Below are 20,147 nucleotides of genomic sequence, written 5' to 3' on the forward strand. Positions count from 1 at the left end.
CAGAGAGAGACACACACAGATAGACACAGAGACACACACAGATAGACACACACACACACAGATAGACACACACAGATATACACACACACGCAGATAGACACACACACAGACACACACAAATATATACACGCAGATAGACACACACAGACAGACACACACAGATAGACACACAGAGACACGTGAGTGGAGTGTAAAACCACTAACAGGGTCTGACTTCCTCCATTATCTGAGGCTACACAATCACCTCAGACACAGATAGACACACACACAGATAGACACACACACAGACAGACACACAGATAGACACACACACAGATAGACACAGACAGACACACACGCAGATAGACACACAGACACACACAGATACACACACACAGACACACACATAGACACACACACATAGACACACACATAGATAGACACACAGATAGACACACACACACAGATAGACACACACAGAGACACGTGTGAATGGAGTATAAAGCCACTCACAGGGATTATTAGGCGCGCGCGCGAGACACGAATAAGGTTAAGTTGCGTAGAATGGAAATAATAAAGATAAAACATAATATTATTTTATTATTTCCATTCAACGTGATGACTTTACCGAAAGAACCAAGAAGATGAATCCCTGCAGTCACGAAAGCTTCAAAGCGAAAGTTAAGTCGATTTGAAAATTAACTTTTAAAAGTTATTTCGCCAACTTTTCTTGCAAACCGGACAAACTCACTCGCGGCCGCCTCTTGAGGACGACCATCGTTGTTATCCTCTCGCTCACGCTGCGAAATAATTATGAAATGTTATTAAATGTATCGTGACACTCGCTCAATCCGACGTTTAAATTATACCGCCTCAAGATGGCGGGGCCGTTGGTTGGTGGTGAGGGGAAAAGCGCGGGAAAAAAAGCGCGGGAAAAATCACCATGGCAACTGCTCGGTGGGAGGCCCACGGAGCTCGCTCCCCATTGGTCGAGACGTTCGAGCCAATGGGATGTGCTGCTGGCACCCGCTGTTGCCATGCGGAGCCGACCAATCAGAATCGGAGCTGCGGGATGAGTTAAATCCGAGAAGCTGAGAAGCTCTTCGCCACAGATGGCCTCAGTAACAGAATCAAAGAGTTTATTTAGACCGCGGGAGGAGCAAATTCGAGAAGTTGTGAAGCTGATAATTGTTTTTTTACCCTTTTATCTGCCAACAAAACTGACACCTTTTTTACAAGGAGTCATGTTTGCATAGACCACAATACCTGCAGTCATAATGCAAACAAAAACACAACTCTGATAATGTATGTGCACTGTCCTTGAAGTTGATTGATCCACACCCGAGACAGCTTTCCTTAGAGCCTAGTCTCACATGGTCCTTGAAGTTGATTGGTCCACATACGAGACAGCTTTCCTTAGAGCCTAGTCTCACATGGTCCTTGAAGTTGATTGGTCCACACCCGAGACAGCTTTCCTTAGAGCCTAGTCTCACATGGTCCTTGAAGTTGATTGGTCCACACCCGAGACAGCTTTCCTTAGAGCCTAGTCTCACATGGTCCTTGAAGTTGATTGGTCCACACCCGAGACAGCTTTCCTTAGAGCCTAGTCTCACATGGTCCTTGAAGTTGATTGATCCACACCCGAGACAGCTTTCCTTAGAGCCTAGTCTCACATGGTCCTTGAAGTTGATTGATCCACACCCGAGACAGCTTTCCTTAGAGCCTAGTCTCACATGGTCCTTGAAGTTGATTGGTCCACACCCGAGACAGCTTTCCTTAGAGCCTAGTCTCACATGGTCCTTGAAGTTGATTGATCCACACCCGAGACAGCTTTCCTTAGAGCCTAGTCTCACATGGTCCTTGAAGTTGATTGGTCCACACCCGAGACAGCTTTCCTTAGTGCCTAGTCTCACATGGTCCTTGAAGTTGATTGGTCCACACCCGAGACAGCTTTCCTTAGAGCCTAGTCTCACATGGTCCTTGAAGTTGATTGGTCCACACCCGAGACAGCTTTCCTTAGAGCCTAGTCTCACATGGTCCTTGAAGTTGATTGGTCCACACCCGAGACAGCTTTCCTTAGAGCCTAGTCTCACATGGTCCTTGAAGTTGATTGGTCCACACCCGAGACAGCTTTCCTTAGAGCCTAGTCTCACATGGTCCTTGAAGTTGATTGGTCCACACCCGAGACAGCTTTCCTTAGAGACTAGTCTCACATGGTCCTTGAAGTTGATTGGTCCACACCCGAGACAGCTTTCCTTAGAGCCTAGTCTCACATGGTCCTTGAAGTTGATTGGTCCACACCCGAGACAGCTTTCCTTAGAGCCTAGTCTCACATGGTCCTTGAAGTTGATTGATCCACACCCGAGACAGCTTTCCTTAGAGCCTAGTCTCACATGGTCCTTGAAGTTGATTGATCCACACCCGAGACAGCTTTCCTTAGAGCCTAGTCTCACATGGTCCTTGAAGTTGATTGGTCCACACCCGAGACAGCTTTCCTTAGAGCCTAGTCTCACATGGTCCTTGAAGTTGATTGATCCACACCCGAGACAGCTTTCCTTAGAGCCTAGTCTCACATGGTCCTTGAAGTTGATTGGTCCACACCCGAGACAGCTTTCCTTAGTGCCTAGTCTCACATGGTCCTTGAAGTTGATTGGTCCACACCCGAGACAGCTTTCCTTAGAGCCTAGTCTCACATGGTCCTTGAAGTTGATTGGTCCACACCCGAGACAGCTTTCCTTAGAGCCTAGTCTCACATGGTCCTTGAAGTTGATTGGTCCACACCCGAGACAGCTTTCCTTAGAGCCTAGTCTCACATGGTCCTTGAAGTTGATTGGTCCACACCCGAGACAGCTTTCCTTAGAGCCTAGTCTCACATGGTCCTTGAAGTTGATTGGTCCACACCCGAGACAGCTTTCCTTAGAGACTAGTCTCACATGGTCCTTGAAGTTGATTGGTCCACACCCGAGACAGCTTTCCTTAGAGCCTAGTCTCACATGGTCCTTGAAGTTGATTGGTCCACACCCGAGACAGCTTTCCTTAGAGCCTAGTCTCACATGGTCCTTGAAATTGATTGGTCCACACCCGAGACAGCTTTCCTTAGAGCCTAGTCTCACATGGTCCTTGAAATTGATTGGTCCACACCCGAGACAGCTTTCCTTAGAGCCTAGTCTCACATGGTGTTGGACCAGATGACGCCAAAAGGCGCACAACTCAAAGACAATGCACCATCAGAGTATGAGAGCTCGGGGTCAAGCATTTACACCATTGGAACCTCATTTGCCAGTAAAAAATATGATAATTTTTTTTTACCCTTCTATCTGGCAACAAACTGACACCTTTTTTACAAGGAGTCATGTTTGCATAGACCACAATACCTGCGGTCATAATGCAAACAAAAAACACAACTCTGATAATGTGTGTGCACTGTCCTTGAAGTTGATTGGTCCACACCCGAGACAGTTTTCCTTAGAGCCTAGTCTCACATGGTGTTAGACTAGATGACACCTTTTGTGTTTTTTGTTTGCATTATGACCGCAGGTATTGTGGTCTATGCAAACATGACTCCTTGTAAAAAAGGTGTCAGTTTTGTTGCCAGATAGAAGGGTAAAAAAAAACAATTACATTTCCTCTATCAAAATCGGCATCAATTCATCAATTAATTCGCTACTTTAAAGCAATTTACAATAACCTTTGGTGGCAGAAGACGATGGCTTGTGTTGCTATCGAAACGGCGTGATTTATTAGTTATTTATTTCTACCCACGTGACTTTACCGAAAGAACCGAAAAGTATGAATTCCTGCAGTCACGAAAGCTTCAAATCTAGATAATTTAAATTGCCATTCACCCCTTACCAAGATGGCCTCTCCAAGCTGCTTAACATTGGGCCTCACCCCTTACCAAGATGGCCACGCGAAACGTATCGATTAACATTGGGACTCACCCCTTGCCAAGATGGCCTCTCCAAGCTAATTAACATTGGGCCTCACCCCTTACCAAGATGGCCACGCCAAGCGTATCAATAAACATTGGGACTCACCCCTTGTCAAGATGGCCTCTCCAAGCTAATTAATATTGGGACTCACCCCTTACCAAGATGGCCACGCGAAGCGTATCAATTAACATTGGGACTCACCCCTTACCAGGATGGCCTCTCCAAGCTGCTTAACATTGGGACTCACCCCTTACCAAGATGGCCACGCGAAGCGTATCAATTAACATTGGGACTCACCCCTTGCCAAGATGGCCTCTCCAAGCTACTTAACATTGGGACTTACACCTTACCAAGATGGCCACGCGAAGCATATCGATTAATTGGGACTTATCCCTTACTAAGATGGCCACGCGAAGCGTATCAATTAACATTCGGACTCACCCCTTGCCAAGATGGCCTCTCCAAGCTGCTTAACATTGGGACTCACCCCTTACCAAGATGGCCACGCGAAGCGTATCAATTAACATTGGGACTCAACCCTTACCAAGATGGCCTCTCCGAGCTAATTAACGTTGGACTCGCCCCTTACCAAGATGGCCTTTCCGAGCTATTTAACGTTGGGACTCACCCCTTACCAAGATGGCCTCTTCAAGCTGCTTAACATTGGGACTCACCCCTTACCAAGATGGCCACGCGAAGCGTATCAATTAACATTGGGACTCACCCCTTGCCAAGATGGCCTCTCTAAGCTAATTAACGTTGGGACTCACCCCTTACCAAGATGGCCACGCGAAGCGTATCGATTAACATTGGAACTCACTCCTTAGCAAGATTGATTCGTGACGTCATACAGCCAACCTAAAATGACGTCATGGCCGTCCACACATTGAAGACACCGCCCCCTTTCCAAGTCTGGATTAATTACGTCACGACTCTCCGAGCATTGACACCTCCCCTACTAAACATGACGTCATGAGCCCTGTCAATAAACATTGAGACCTCCTCTACTGAAGATGACGTCATCACGCCTGTCAATAAAGATTGACACATCTTCTACTGAAGATGACGTCATCACGCCTGTCAATAAAGATTGACACCAACCCTTCCGAGCACGGATTAATGACGTCATACAATTAACATCGACAACCGCCCCCCCCCCCACGCTCGAGTGTTAATGAGGTCATGCAATGAACATGGACACCTACACAGAGCGAATAAATGACGTCACAGAACGAACTTCGACACCTACACAAAGCGAATAAATGACGTCACAGAACGAACTTCGACACCTACCCAGAGCGACTAAATGACGTCACACAATGAACATCGACACCTACCCAAAGCGACTAAATGACGTCACACAACGAACATCAACACCTACCCAGAGCGACTAAATGACGTCACATAATGAACTTCGACACCTACACAGAGCGACTAAATGACGTCATAGAACGAACTTCGACCCCTACACAGAGCGACTAAATGACGTTACACAATGAACATCGACACCTACCCAAAGCGACTAAATGACGTCACACAACGAACATCAACACCTACCCAAAGCGACTAAATGACGTCACACAATGAACATCGACACCTACCCAAAGCGACTAAATGACGTCACACAACGAACATCAACACCTACCCAAAGCGACTAAATGACGTCACACAATGAACTTCGACACCTACACAGAGCGACTAAATGACGTCACACAACGAACATCAACACCTACCCAAAGCGACTAAATGACGTCACACAATGAACTTCGACACCTACACAGAGCGACTAAATGACGTCATAGAACGAACTTCGACCCCTACACAGAGCGACTAAATGACGTCATACAACAAACTTCAACACCGACACAGAGCGACTAAATGACGTCATAGAACGAACTTCGACACCTACACAGAGCGACTAAATGACGTCACACAATGAACACCGACACAGAGCGACTAAATGACGTCATAGAACGAACTTCGACACCTACACAGAGCGACTAAATGACGTCACACAATGAACTTCGACACCTACACAGAGAGACTAAATGACGTCATACAACGAACTTCGATACCTACACAGAGCGACTAAATGACGTCACACAATGAACTTCGACACCTACACAGAGAGACTAAATGACGTCACACAATGAACTTCGACACCTACACAGAGCGACTAAATGACGTCACACAATGAAAACCGACACAGAGCGACAAAATGACGTCATAGAACGAACTTCGACACAGAGCGACTAAATGACGTCACACTATGAAAACCGACACAGAGCGACTAAATGACGTCATAGAACGAACTTCGACAGAACCTCGCGACCTCTTCCGCAGCTTCCTTCGCGGCGAATCGCTCCTCTTCGATCGTTCATCTTTCATTCTTAGCGGGCTGACGGGGGAACGAAAGAGGGGAGGGAACGAGAGCAGGGGAAGAGGGAGGGGAAGGAAGGAGGGAGGGAAGGAAGGAACGAAAGGGAGGGGAGGAGGGAGGGGAGGGAACGAAAGAGGGGAGCGAACGAAAGCAGAGGGGAAGGAAGGAGGGGAGGGAGGGAGGGGAAGGAAAGAGGGGAGGGAGGGGAGGGAACGAAAGACAGGGGAGGGAACGAAAGGGAGGGGAGGGAACGAAAGGGAGGGGAGGGAACGAAAACAGGGGAAGAGGGAGGGGAAGGAGGAACGAACACAGGGAAGGAGGGAGGGGAGGGAACGAAAGGGATGGAAGGAGGGAGGGAGGGAACGAAAGAATAAAAGGAGAGAACGAGGGAACGAAAGCAGGGAAGAGGGTGCGAAGGAAAGCGGGAACGAAGTAAGGAATAGCGAGGAAAGAAGGAGGGAAGGAAGGAGGCAGGGGGAACGAAACACGGAGTGAAGGAGTGAAGGAATGAAATGAGGTCGTCAGGGGCGAGAGTGGTGGTGGTGGCTGTGAGTCTGGCGGCGTTCTTGTCGCTTTCGTTCGCTAATGAAGGAGTTGGTGAGGGAATGAAGAGTGGGGGTGGTGGTGTGAGTGGTGGTGTGACTGTGGGTGGTGGGGGTGGTGGTGGTGGTGTGAGTGGTGTGAGTGTGAGTGGTGGTAGTGGTGTGAGTGTGGGTGGTGATGGTGGTGGTGGTGTGAGTGTGGGTGGTGGTGGTGTGAGTGGTGTGAGTGTGAGTGGTGGTAGTGGTGTGAGTGTGGGTGGTGATGGTGGTGGTGGTGGTGTGAGTGTGGGTGGTGGTGGTGTGAGTGGTGTGAGTGTGAGTGGTGGTAGTGGTGTGAGTGTGGGTGGTGATGGTGGTGGTGGTGTGAGTGTGGGTGGTGGTGGTGTGAGTGGTGTGAGTGTGAGTGGTGGTAGTGGTGTGAGTGTGGGTGGTGATGGTGGTGGTGGTGTGAGTGTGGGTGGTGGTGGTGTGAGTGGTGTGAGTGTGAGTGGTGGTAGTGGTGGTGTGAGTGTGGGTGGTGATGGTGGTGTGACTGTGGGTGGTGGTGGTGGTGGGGGTGGTGGTGGTGGTCGTGGTGGTGGTCGTGGTGGTGGTCGTGGTGGTGGTGTGGGTGGTGGTGTGGGTGGTGATGGTGGTGTGACTGTAGGTGGTGGTGGTGATGGTGGTGATGGTGGTGGTCGTGGTGGTGGTGTGGGAGTGGGTGGTGTAATTGGTGGTGGTGTGGGTGGTCGTGGTGTGAGTGTGGGTGATGGTGGTGGTGATGGTGGTGGTGGTTATGGTGATGATGGTGGTGGTGGTTATGGTGGTGATGGTGGTGGTGGTTATGGTGGTGATGGTGGTGGTGGTGGTGATGGTGGTGGTCGTGGTGATGGTGGTGTGGGTGGTGGTGGTGGTGATGGTGGTGGTGGTGATGGTGGTGGTCGTGGTGGTGGTGGTCGTGGTGATGGTGGTGATGGTGGTGGTCGTGGTGATGGTGGTGATGGTGGTGGTCGTGGTGGTGATGGTGATGGTGGTGGTGGTTATGGTGGTGATGGTGGTGGTGGTTATGGTGGTGTGGGTGGTGGTGGTGGTGATGGTGGTGGTCGTGGTGATGGTGGTGTGGGTGGTGGTGGTGGTGATGGTGGTGGTGGTGATGGTGGTGGTCGTGGTGGTGGTGGTCGTGGTGATGGTGGTGATGGTGGTGATGGTGGTGGTGATGGTGGTGGTGGTGGTGGTGGTGATGGTGGTGGTCGTGGTGGTGGTGGTGGTGGTGGTGATGGTGGTGATGGTGGTGATGGTGGTGGTGGTTATGGTGGTGATGGTGGTGGTGGTTATGGTGGTGATGGTGGTGGTGGTGGTGATGGTGGTGGTCGTGGTTATGGTGGTGTGGGTGGTGGTGGTGGTGGTGGTGGTTATGGTGGTGATGGTGGTGTGGGTGGTGGTGGTGGTGATGGTGGTGGTCGTGGTGATGGTGGTGTGAGACGTCCTGTGGTGATCGTCCACGGACTCAGAGATGGTCCTGGAAACTACCAAACTCTGGCACGGAGGGTGAGGCAGGTGAGTGGTGAGTCTGTGGGTCTCTGTGGTGAGTCTGTGGGTCTCTGTGGTGAGTCTGTGGGTCTCTGTGGTGAGTCTGTGGGTCTCTGTGTGAGTCTGTGGGTCTCTGTGTGAGTCTGTGGGTCTCTGTGGTGAGTCTGTGGGTCTCTGTGGTGAGTCTGTGGGTCTCTGTGTGAGTCTGTGGGTCTCTGTGGTGAGTCTGTGGGTCTCTGTGGTGAGTCTGTGGGTCTCTGTGTGAGTCTGTGGGTCTCTGTGGTGAGTCTGTGGGTCTCTGTGGTGAGTCTGTGGGTCTCTGTGTGAGTCTGTGGGTCTCTGTGTGAGTCTGTGGGTCTCTGTGGTGAGTCTGTGGGTCTCTGTGGTGAGTCTGTGGGTCTCTGTGTGAGTCTGTGGGTCTCTGTGGTGAGTCTGTGGGTCTCTGTGGTGAGTCTGTGGGTCTCTGTGTGAGTCTGTGGGTCTCTGTGTGAGTCTGTGGGTCTCTGTGGTGAGTCTGTGGGTCTCTGTGGTGAGTCTGTGGGTCTCTGTGGTGAGTCTGTGGGTCTCTGTGTGAGTCTGTGGGTCTCTGTGTGAGTCTGTGGGTCTCTGTGGTGAGTCTGTGGGTCTCTGTGGTGAGTCTGTGGGTCTCTGTGTGAGTCTGTGGGTCTCTGTGGTGAGTCTGTGGGTCTCTGTGGTGAGTCTGTGGGTCTCTGTGTGAGTCTGTGGGTCTCTGTGGTGAGTCTGTGGGTCTCTGTGGTGAGTCTGTGGGTCTCTGTGTGAGTCTGTGGGTCTCTGTGTGAGTCTGTGGGTCTCTGTGGTGAGTCTGTGGGTCTCTGTGGTGAGTCTGTGGGTCTCTGTGTGAGTCTGTGGGTCTCTGTGGTGAGTCTGTGGGTCTCTGTGGTGAGTCTGTGGGTCTCTGTGGTGAGTCTGTGGGTCTCTGTGGTGAGTCTGTGGGTCTCTGTGTGAGTCTGTGGGTCTCTGTGTGAGTCTGTGGGTCTCTGTGGTGAGTCTGTGGGTCTCTGTGGTGAGTCTGTGGGTCTCTGTGTGAGTCTGTGGGTCTCTGTGGTGAGTCTGTGGGTCTCTGTGGTGAGTCTGTGGGTCTCTGTGTGAGTCTGTGGGTCTCTGTGGTGAGTCTGTGGGTCTCTGTGGTGAGTCTGTGGGTCTCTGTGTGAGTCTGTGGGTCTCTGTGTGAGTCTGTGGGTCTCTGTGGTGAGTCTGTGGGTCTCTGTGGTGAGTCTGTGGGTCTCTGTGTGAGTCTGTGGGTCTCTGTGGTGAGTCTGTGGGTCTCTGTGTGAGTCTGTGGGTCTCTGTGGTGAGTCTGTGGGTCTCTGTGGTGAGTCTGTGGGTCTCTGTGTGAGTCTGTGGGTCTCTGTGTGAGTCTGTGGGTCTCTGTGGTGAGTCTGTGGGTCTCTGTGGTGAGTCTGTGGGTCTCTGTGTGAGTCTGTGGGTCTCTGTGGTGAGTCTGTGGGTCTCTGTGTGAGTCTGTGGGTCTCTGTGTGGTGAGTCTGTGGGTCTATGTGTGGTGAGTCTGTGGGTCTCTGTGGTGAGTCTGTGGGTCTCTGTGTGAGTCTGTAGGTCTCTGTGTGGTGAGTCTGTGGGTCTCTGTGTGGTGAGTCTGTGGGTCTCTGTGTGGTGAGTCTGTGGGTCTCTGTGTGGTGAGTCTATGGGTCTCTGTGTGGTGAGTCTGTGGGTCTCTGTGTGGTGAGTCTGTGGTTCTCTGTGTGGTGAGTCTATGGGTCTCTGTGTGGTGGTGAGTATATGGGTCTCTGTGTGGTGAGTCTGTGGGTCTCTGTGTGGTGAGTCTGTGGGTCTCTGTGTGGTGGTGAGTCTGTGGGTCTCTGTGTGGTGAGTCTGTGGGTCTCTGTGTGGTGAGTCTATGGGTCTCTGTGTGGTGGTGAGTCTATGGGTCTCTGTGTGGTGAGTCTGTGGGTCTCTGTGTGGTGAGTCTATGGGTCTCTGTGTGGTGAGTCTATGGGTCTCTGTGTGGTGAGTCTGTGGGTCTCTGTGTGGTGAGTCTATGGGTCTCTGTGTGGTGAGTCTGTGGGTCTCTGTGTGGTGAGTCTATGGGTCTCTGTGTGGTGAGTCTGTGGGTCTCTGTGTGGTGGTGAGTCTGTGGGTCTCTGTGTGGTGAGTCTATGGGTCTCTGCGTGGTGAGTCTATGAGTCTCTGTGTGGTGAGTCTATGGGTCTCTGTGTGGTGAGTCTATGGGTCTCTGCGTGGTGAGTCTATGGGTCTCTGCGTGGTGAGTCTATGGGTCTCTGTGTGGTGAGTCTATGGGTCTCTGTGTGGTGGTGAGTCTATGGGTCTCTGCGTGGTGAGTCTATGGGTCTCTGTGTGGTGGTGAGTCTATGGGTCTCTGCGTGGTGAGTCTATGGGTCTCTGCGTGGTGAGTCTATGGGTCTCTGTGTGGTGAGTCTATGGGTCTCTGCGTGATGAGTCTGTGGGTCTCTGCGTGGTGAGTCTATGGGTCTCTGCGTGGTGAGTCTATGGGTCTCTGCGTGGTGAGTCTATGGGTCTCTGCGTGGTGAGTCTATGGGTCTCTGTGTGATGAGTCTGTGGGTCTCTGCGTGGTGAGTCTATGGGTCTCTGCGTGGTGAGTCTATGGGTCTCTGTGTGATGAGTCTGTGGGTCTCTGCGTGGTGAGTCTATGGGTCTCTGCGTGGTGAGTCTATGGGTCTCTGCGTGATGAGTCTGTGGGTCTCTGCGTGGTGAGTCTATGGGTCTCTGCGTGGTGAGTCTATGGGTCTCTGCGTGGTGAGTCTATGGGTCTCTGTGTGATGAGTCTGTGGGTCTCTGCGTGGTGAGTCTATGGGTCTCTGCGTGGTGAGTCTATGGGTCTCTGCGTGATGAGTCTGTGGGTCTCTGCGTGGTGAGTCTATGGGTCTCTGCGTGGTGAGTCTATGGGTCTCTGCGTGGTGAGTCTATGGGTCTCTGTGTGATGAGTCTGTGGGTCTCTGCGTGGTGAGTCTATGGGTCTCTGCGTGGTGAGTCTATGGGTCTCTGTGTGGTGCGTCTGTGGGTCTCTGTGTGGTGGTGCGTCTGTGGGTCTCTCTGCTGATGTTGATGTTGCTACTACTACTGCTGATGATGCTGCTGCTGCTGATGATGTTGCCGCTGCAGGCTCTGCCAGGCACGCAGGTGGTGGTGCTGATACTACTGCTGCTGATGATGATGATGTGTGCTGCTGCTGATGATGATGCTGATGATGATGATGTTGCTGCTGATGATGATGATGTCGCTGCAGGCCCTGCCAGGCACGCAGGTGGTGGTGCTGCTACTACTACTGCTGCTGATGATGATGTTGCTGATGATGATGTTGCTATGGCTGCAGGCCCTGCCAGGCACGCAGGTGGTGGTGCTGCTACTACTGCTACTGCTGCTACTACTACTACTGCTGCTGATGATGATGTTGCTGCTGATGATGATGATGTTGCTGCTGATGATGATGATGTCGCTGCAGGCCCTGCCAGGCACGCAGGTGGTGGTGCTGCTACTACTACTACTGCTGCTACTACTACTACTGCTGCTGATGATGATGTTGCTGCTGCTGATGATGATGCTGCTGCTGATGATGTTGCTATGGCTGCAGGCCCTGCCAGGCACGCAGGTGGTGGTGCTGCTACTACTACTACTGCTGCTACTACTACTACTGCTGCTACTACTACTACTGCTGCTGATGATGATGTTGCTGCTGCTGATGATGATGCTGCTGCTGATGATGTTGCTATGGCTGCAGGCCCTGCCAGGCACGCAGGTGGTGGTGCTGCTACTACTGCTACTGCTGCTACTACTACTACTACTGCTGCTGATGATGATGTTGCTGCTGATGATGATGATGCTGATGATGATGATGTCGCTGCAGGCCCTGCCAGGCACGCAGGTGGTGGTGCTGCTACTACTACTACTGCTGCTACTACTACTGCTGCTGCTGATGATGATGTTGCTGCTGATGATGATGATGCTGATGATGATGATGCTGATGATGATGTTGCTATGGCTGCAGGCCCTGCCAGGCACGCAGGTGGTGGTGCTGCGCGCCTTCAGCGACGACGTGAGCATCGTGGCGCTCTGGAGGCAGATTGGGGCCTTCTGGCGGGAGATGGAGCGAGTTGACTCAAGCCACGGACTCACCATCATCTGTGCATCGCAAGGTGGGGGGGAGGGGTGGGGGTGATGTTGATGGTGATGTTGATGGTGGCGGTGGTGGGGGTGGTGGTGGGGGTGGTGGAGGTGATGTTGATGGTGATGTTGATGTTTGGTGGTGTAGGGGTGATGTTGATGTTGATGGTGGCGGTGGTGGTGGTGGTGGTGGGGGTGGTGGAGGTGATGTTGATGGTGATGGTAATGTTTGGTGGTGTAGGGGTGATGTTGATGGTGGTGGGGGTGGTGGTGGGGGTGGTGGTGATGGGGGGTGGGGGGGGGTGGTGGGGGTGGTGGGGGGGGTGGTGGGGGGTGGGGGGGGGGTGGGGGGGGGTGGGGGGGGGTGGGGGGGGGTGGTGGTGGTGGGGTGGTGGTGGTGGGGGGGGGGTGGTGGGGGGGGGGTGGTGGTGGTGGTGGTGGTGGGGGTGGTGGTGGTGGTGGGGGGGGTGGTGGTGATGTTGATGGTGATGTTGGTGGTGGTGGTGGTGGGGGTGGGGGGGGGGGGTGGGGGGGGGGTGGTGGGGGGGTGATGATGGGGGGGGGGTGGTGGTGGGGGGGTGGTGGTGGTGGTGGTGGGGGGGGGGTGGTGGTGGTGGGGGGGTGATGGTGGGGGGGGTGGTGGTGGGGGGGTGGTGGTGGGGGGGTGGTGGTGGTGGGGGGGGTGGTGGTGATGTTGATGATGGTGATGTTGATGTTGGTGGTGTAGGAGTGATGGTGATTTTGATGGTGATGTTGGTGGTTATGTTGATGGTGATGTTGATGGTGATGTTGATGTTGGTGGTGTAGGGGTGATGGTGTGTCGAGCCATCCTCTCCGTGGTTCACAATCACAGAGTTCACACTTTCATCTCGCTGGGAGGTCCGCTGATGGGGCTCTATGGAGGAGGTGCGGACACACACACACACACACAGACACACACACACAGACACACACAGACACACAGACACAGACACACACACACAGACACACACACACACACAGACACACACACACACAGACACACACACACAGACACACACACACAGACACACGCACACAGACACACACACACACAGACACACACACACACAGACACACACACAGACACACACACACACAGACACACACACACAGACACACGCACAGACACACACACAGACACACACACAGACACACACATAGACACACACATAGACACACATACACACAGACACACACAAAGATGTCTCCGTGTGTGTCTCCCTGTGTCTCCCCGTGTCTCCCCGTGTCTCTCCGTGTCTCGCCGTGTCTCTGTGTGCGTCTCCCCGTGTCTCTGTGTGTGTCTCACCCTGTCTCACCCTGTCTCACCCTGTCTCCCCGTGTGTGTCTCACCCTGTCTCCCCGTGTCTCCCCGCGTCTCCCCGTGTCTCACCCTGTCTCCCCATGTCTCCCCGTGTCTCACCCTGTCTCTCCGCGTCTCCCCGTGTCTCACCCTGTCTCTCCGCGTCTCCCCGTGTCTCACCCTGTCTCCCCGTGTCTCCCCGTGTCTCCCCGTGTCTCACCCTGTCTCCCCGTGTCTCCCCGTGTCTCCCCGTGTCTGTGTGTGTGTCTCCCCGTATCTCACCCTGTCTCCCCGTGTCTCCCCGTGTCTCCCCGTGTCTCACCCTGTCTCCCCGTGTCTCTCCGTGTCTCCCCGTGTCTCCCCGTGTCTCCCCGCGTCTCTGTGTGTGTCTCACCCTGTCTCACCCTGTCCCCCCGCGTCTCCCCGTGTCTCCCCGTGTCTCCCCGTGTCTCTGTGTGTGTCTCACCCTGTCTCTCCGTGTCTCCCCGTGTCTCCCCGTGTCTCACCCTGTCTCACCCTGTCTCCCCGTGTCTCCCCGTGTCTCCCCGCGTCTCACCCTGTCTCCCCGTGTCTCCCCGCGTCTCCCCACGTCTCCCCGTATCTCCCCGTGTTTCCGTGTGTGTCTCCCCGTGTCTCCGTGTGTGTCTCACCCTGTCCCCCCGTGTCTCCCCACGTCTCCCCGTATCTCCCCGTGTTTCCGTGTGTGTCTCCCCGTGTCTCCGTGTGTGTCTCACCCTGTCCCCCCGTGTCTCCCCACGTCTCCCCGTATCTCCCCGTGTTTCCGTGTGTGTCTCCCCGTGTCTCCGTGTGTGTCTCACCCTGTCCCCCCGTGTCTCCCCGCGTCTCCCCGCGTCTCCCCGTTTCTCCGTGTGTGTCTCCCCGTGTCTCTGTGTGTGTCTCCCCGTGTCTCCCCGTGTCTCCCCGTGTCTCCGTGTGTGTCTCACCCTGTCCCCCCGCGTCTCCCCGTGTCTCCCCGTGTCTCCCCGCGTCTCTGTGTGTGTCTCACCCTGTCTCACCCTGTCCCCCCGCGTCTCCCCGTGTCTCCCCGTGTCTCCCCGTGTCTCCGTGTGTGTCTCACCCTGTCCCCCCGCGTCTCCCCGTGTCTCCCCGTGTCTCCCCGTGTCTCCCCGCGTCTCTGTGTGTGTCTCACCCTGTCTCACCCTGTCCCCCCGCGTCTCCCCGTGTCTCCCCGTGTCTCCCCGTGTCTCTGTGTGTGTCTCACCCTGTCTCTCCGTGTCTCCCCGTGTCTCCCCGTGTCTCACCCTGTCTCACCCTGTCTCCCCGTGTCTCCCCGTGTCTCCCCGCGTCTCACCCTGTCTCCCCGTGTCTCCCCGCGTCTCCCCACGTCTCCCCGTATCTCCCCGTGTTTCCGTGTGTGTCTCCCCGTGTCTCCGTGTGTGTCTCACCCTGTCCCCCCGTGTCTCCCCACGTCTCCCCGTATCTCCCCGTGTTTCCGTGTGTGTCTCCCCGTGTCTCCGTGTGTGTCTCACCCTGTCCCCCCGTGTCTCCCCGCGTCTCCCCGCGTCTCCCCGTTTCTCCGTGTGTGTCTCCCCGTGTCTCTGTGTGTGTCTCCCCGTGTCTCCCCGTGTCTCACCGTGTCTCCCCGTGTCTCCGTGTGTGTCTCACCCTGTCCCCCCGCGTCTCCCCGTGTCTCCCCGTGTCTCCCCGCGTCTCTGTGTGTGTCTCACCCTGTCTCACCCTGTCCCCCCGCGTCTCCCCGTGTCTCCCCGTGTCTCCCCATGTCTCTGTGTGTGTCTCACCCTGTCTCCCCGTGTCTCCCCGTGTCTCCCCGTGTCTCACCCTGTCTCACCCTGTCTCCCCGTGTCTCCCCGTGTCTCCCCGCGTGTCTCAGAGCCCCCGTGGGTCCAGAGCGCCTTCCCCTGGTTCCTGTCCGTGGTCTCCGCCCTGTGCTACTGGCGGCTCGGACAGGAGGTGTCCGTGTGCAACTACTGGCACGGTACGTGGGGGGGGGGGACACGTGGGGGGGGAGACGTGGGGGGGTGTGGGGGGACACGTGGGGTGGGGGGGGGACACGTGGGGGGGGGGGGGGACATGTGGGGGGGGGAGACGTGGGGGGGTGGGGGGAGACGTGGGAGGGGAGGCGTGGGGGGAGACGTGGGGGGAGGTGTGGGGGGGGAGGTGTGGGGGGAGGAGTGGGGGGGTAGACACAGACTTGGTGGCCCATGCTCGTGTCTCTCTCCTCTGGCACCCCAGACCCGACCCAGCAGCAGCGCTACCTGCACAAGAACCTCTTCCTGCCCATCATCAACAACGAGACTCCTCACCGCATGGCTCACGGTGATGCACGCACACAGAGACGCCATCTTGCTCAGGGGGCGGGCTGCCATCTTGCTCAGGGGGCGGGCTGCAATCTTGGTCAGGGGATGGGCTGCCATCTTGGTCAGGGGGCGGGCTGCCATCTTGGTCAGGGGACGGGCTGCCATCTTGCTCAGGGGACGGGCTGCCATCTTGCTCAGGGGACGGGCTGCCATCTTGGTCAGGGGGCAGGCTGCCATCTTGCTCAGGGGGCGGGCTGCCATCTTGGTCAGGGGACGGGCTGCCATCTTGCTCAGGGGACGGGCTGCCATCTTGCTCAGGGGACGGGCTGCCATCTTGGTCAGGGGACGGGCTGCCATCTTGCTCGGGACGGGCTGCCATCTTGCTCAGGGGACGGGCTGCCATCTTGGTCAGGGGGCAGGCTGCCATCTTGCTCAGGGGGCGGGCTGCCATCTTGCTCAGGGGACGGGCTGCCATCTTGCTCAGGGGACGGGCTGCCATCTTGCTCAGGGGACGGGCTGCCATCTTGCTCAGGGGACGGGCTGCCATCTTGCTCAGGGTGACGGGCTGCCATCTTGCTCAGGGGACGGGTTGCCATCTTGCTCAGGGGACGGGTTGCCATCTTGCTCAGGGGACGGGCTGCCATCTTGGTCAGGGGACGGGCTGCCATCTTGCTCAGGGGACGGGCTGCCATCTTGCTCAGGGGACGGGCTGCCATCTTGCTCGGGGGGCGGGCTGCCATCTTGGTCAGGGGGCGGGCTGCCATCTTGCTCAGGACGGGCTGCCATCTTGCTCGGGACGGGTGCCATCTTGCTCAGGGGGCGTGCTGCCATCTTGGTCAGGGGGCGGGCTGCCATCTTGCTCAGGGGGCGGGCTGCCATCTTGCTCAGGGTGACAGGCTGCCATCTTGGTCAGGTTGACTGGCTGCCATCTTGCTCAGGGGGCAGGCTGCCATCTTACTTGTCAGGGTCGGGAGATCGAACCCACGACCTCCCGTAGACCAGGCGAGGTAGTCAACATCTCACAGGGTCAGGGATTGAACCCACGACCTCCCGTAGACCAGGCGAGGTAGTCAACATCTCACAGGGTCGGGGATCGAACCCACGACCTCCCGTAGACCAGGCGAGGTAGTCAACATCTCACAGGGTCAGGGATTGAACCCACGACCTCCTGTAGACCAGGCGAGGTAGTCAACATCTCACAGGGTCGGGGATCGAACCCACGACCCCCCGTACACCAGGCGAGGTAGTCAACATCTCACAGGGTCAGGGATTGAACCCACGACCTCCCGTAGACCAGGGGAGGTAGTCAACATCTCACAGGGTCGGGGATTGAACCCACGACCTCCCGTACACCAGGCAAGGTAGTCAACATCTCACAGGGTCAGGGATCGAACCCACGACCTCCCGTAGACCAGGCGAGGTAGTCAACATCTCACAGGGTCAGGGATTGAACCCACGACCTCCCGTAGACCAGGCGAGGTAGTCAACATCTCACAGGGTCAGGGATTGAACCCACGACCTCCTGTAGACCAGGCGAGGTAGTCAACATCTCACAGGGTCAGGGATTGAACCCACGACCTCCCGTAGACCAGGGGAGGTAGTCAACATCTCACAGGGTCGGGGATTGAACCCACGACCTCCCGTACACCAGGCAAGGTAGTCAACATCTCACAGGGTCAGGGATCGAACCCACGACCTCCCGTAGACCAGGCGAGGTAGTCAACATCTCACAGGGTCAGGGATTGAACCCACGACCTCCCGTAGACCAGGCGAGGTAGTCAACATCTCACAGGGTCAGGGATTGAACCCACGACCTCCTGTAGACCAGGCGAGGTAGTCAACATCTCACAGGGTCAGGGATTGAACCCACGACCTCCCGTAGACCAGGCGAGGTAGTCAACATCTCTCAGGGTCAGGGATCGAACCCACGACCTCCCGTAGACCAGGCGAGGTAGTCAACATCTCACAGGGTCAGGGATCGAACCCACGACCCCCCGTACACCAGGCGAGGTAGTCAACATCTCACAGGGTCAGGGATTGAACCCACGACCTCCCGTAGACCAGGCGAGGTAGTCAACATCTCACAGGGTCAGGGATTGAACCCACGACCTCCCGTACACCAGGCAAGGTAGTCAACATCTCACAGGGTCAGGGATCGAACCCACGACCTCCCGTAGACCAGGCGAGGTAGTCAACATCTCACAGGGTCAGGGATTGAACCCACGACCTCCCGTAGACCAGGCGAGGTAGTCAACATCTCACAGGGTCAGGGATTGAACCCACGACCTCCTGTAGACCAGGCGAGGTAGTCAACATCTCACAGGGTCAGGGATCGAACCCACGACCTCCCGTAGACCAGGCGAGGTAGTCAACATCTCACAGGGTGCAGGGATCGAACCCACGACCTCCCGTAGACCAGGCGAGGTAGTCAACATCTCCCCCTGTTCCCTGCGCAGTCTTCAAGAGAAACTTCGTGCAGCTGAAGCGTCTGGTGCTTGTGGGAGGCTCTGGGGACGGGGAGCTGAGGCCGTGGCAGACAAGGTGAGGGACCCCTCTCTGCGGGCTCTCTCCACCGCTGGAGGGGTGGCACACTCGGTGGTGTGCCGGTGGCAGTGCGGTTCGGTTGTTGATGTGGTGGTGGCGGTGGTGGTGGTGGTGGTGTTGGTGGTGGTGGTGGTGGGTTTATTGTTGAAACGGTATGCATAGGGTGATGATGATGATGATGGTGGTGGTGATGATGGTGGTGATGATGGTGGCGGTGGCGGTGGGGGTGGTGGTGGTGGTGGTGATGATGATGATGGTGGTGATGGTGGTGGTGATGGTGGTGGTGGTGGTGATGATGATGGTGGTGATGGTGGCGGTGGCGGTGGGGGTGGTGATAGTGGTGGTGGTGATGGTGGTGGTGATGGTGGTGGTGGTGGTGATGGTGGTGGTGGTGATGGTGGTGGTGATGATGGTGGTGGTGGTGATGGTGGTGATGGTGGTGGTGATGGTGGTGATGGTGATGGTGGTGATGGTGGCGGTGGCGGTGGTGGTGGTGATGGTGGTGGTGATGGTGGTGGTGATGGTGGTGGTGATGGTGGTGGTGGTGATGATGGTGGTGATGGTGGCGGTGGCGGTGGGGGTGGTGGTGGTGGTGGCGGTGGTGGTGGTGGTGGTGATGGTGGTGGTGGTGATGGTGGTGGTGATGGTGGTGGTGGTGATGGTGGTGGTGGTGATGGTGGTGATGGTGGTGGTGATGGTGGTGGTGATGGTGGTGGTGGTGATGGTGGTGATGGTGGTGATGGTGGTGATGGTGGTGATGGTGATGGTGGTGATGGTGGCGGTGGCGGTGGGGGTGGTGATAGTGGTGGTGGTGATGGTGATGGTGGTGGTGATGGTGGTGGTGGTGGTGGTGATGGTGGTGGTGATGGTGGTGGTGGTGATGATGATGGTGGTGATGGTGGCGGTGGCGGTGGGGGTGGTGGTGGTGGTGGTGGTGATGGTGGTGGTGGGTTTATTGTTGAAACGGTATGCATAGGGTGATGGTGGTGGTGGTGATGATGGTGGTGGTGATGATGATGGTGGTGGTGGTGGTGGTGATGATGGTGCTGATGATGGTGCTGATGATGGTGCTGATGATTATCATGATGGTGGTGCTGATGATGATGGTGATGATGGTGTTGATGATGATGATGATGGTGCTGATGATGCTGATGATGATGGTGGTGGTGGTGGTGGTGATGATGATGATGATGTCACTGATGATGATGGTGTTGGTGCTGATGATGATGTCACTGATGATGATGATGCTGATGATGGTGATGTTGATGATGATGATGGTGAAGATGATGTCACTGATGATGATGATGATGCTGATGGTGGTGATGTTGTTGCTGTTTCAGTTTATTTGGATTCTACGACAGTAAAGCTTCCGAAGTTATCGACATGGTCAATCAGCCTGTGAGAGACTCACACACACAGACACACACACACACACAGACACACACAGACACACACTTACACACAGACACACAGACACACACACACTTACACACAGACACACACACACGCAGACACACACAAACACACACTTACACAGACACA

At 55.4% G+C, this 20,147-nt stretch overlaps 1 protein-coding gene across 1 annotated transcript; it reads left to right on the plus strand.

The window, feature by feature from the left end:
* Positions 1 to 8,265: 8,265 nt before the first annotated feature.
* Positions 8,266 to 20,058, plus strand: LOC144955343 (lysosomal thioesterase PPT2-like; the record flags this gene model as incomplete). The annotated part of the gene is made up of 7 exons (XM_078885593.1): positions 8,266 to 8,369; positions 12,346 to 12,493; positions 13,269 to 13,367; positions 15,635 to 15,739; positions 15,997 to 16,080; positions 18,518 to 18,602; positions 19,946 to 20,058. Coding segments are annotated over exons 2-7 (538 nt in total), but the record flags the coding sequence as incomplete, so codon positions are not given.
* Positions 20,059 to 20,147: the final 89 nt, after the last annotated feature.

Source organism: Lampetra fluviatilis, unplaced genomic scaffold (assembly GCF_964198595.1).
Source record: "Lampetra fluviatilis unplaced genomic scaffold, kcLamFluv1.1 SCAFFOLD_208, whole genome shotgun sequence".
Lineage (NCBI taxonomy): Eukaryota > Metazoa > Chordata > Hyperoartia > Petromyzontiformes > Petromyzontidae > Lampetra > Lampetra fluviatilis.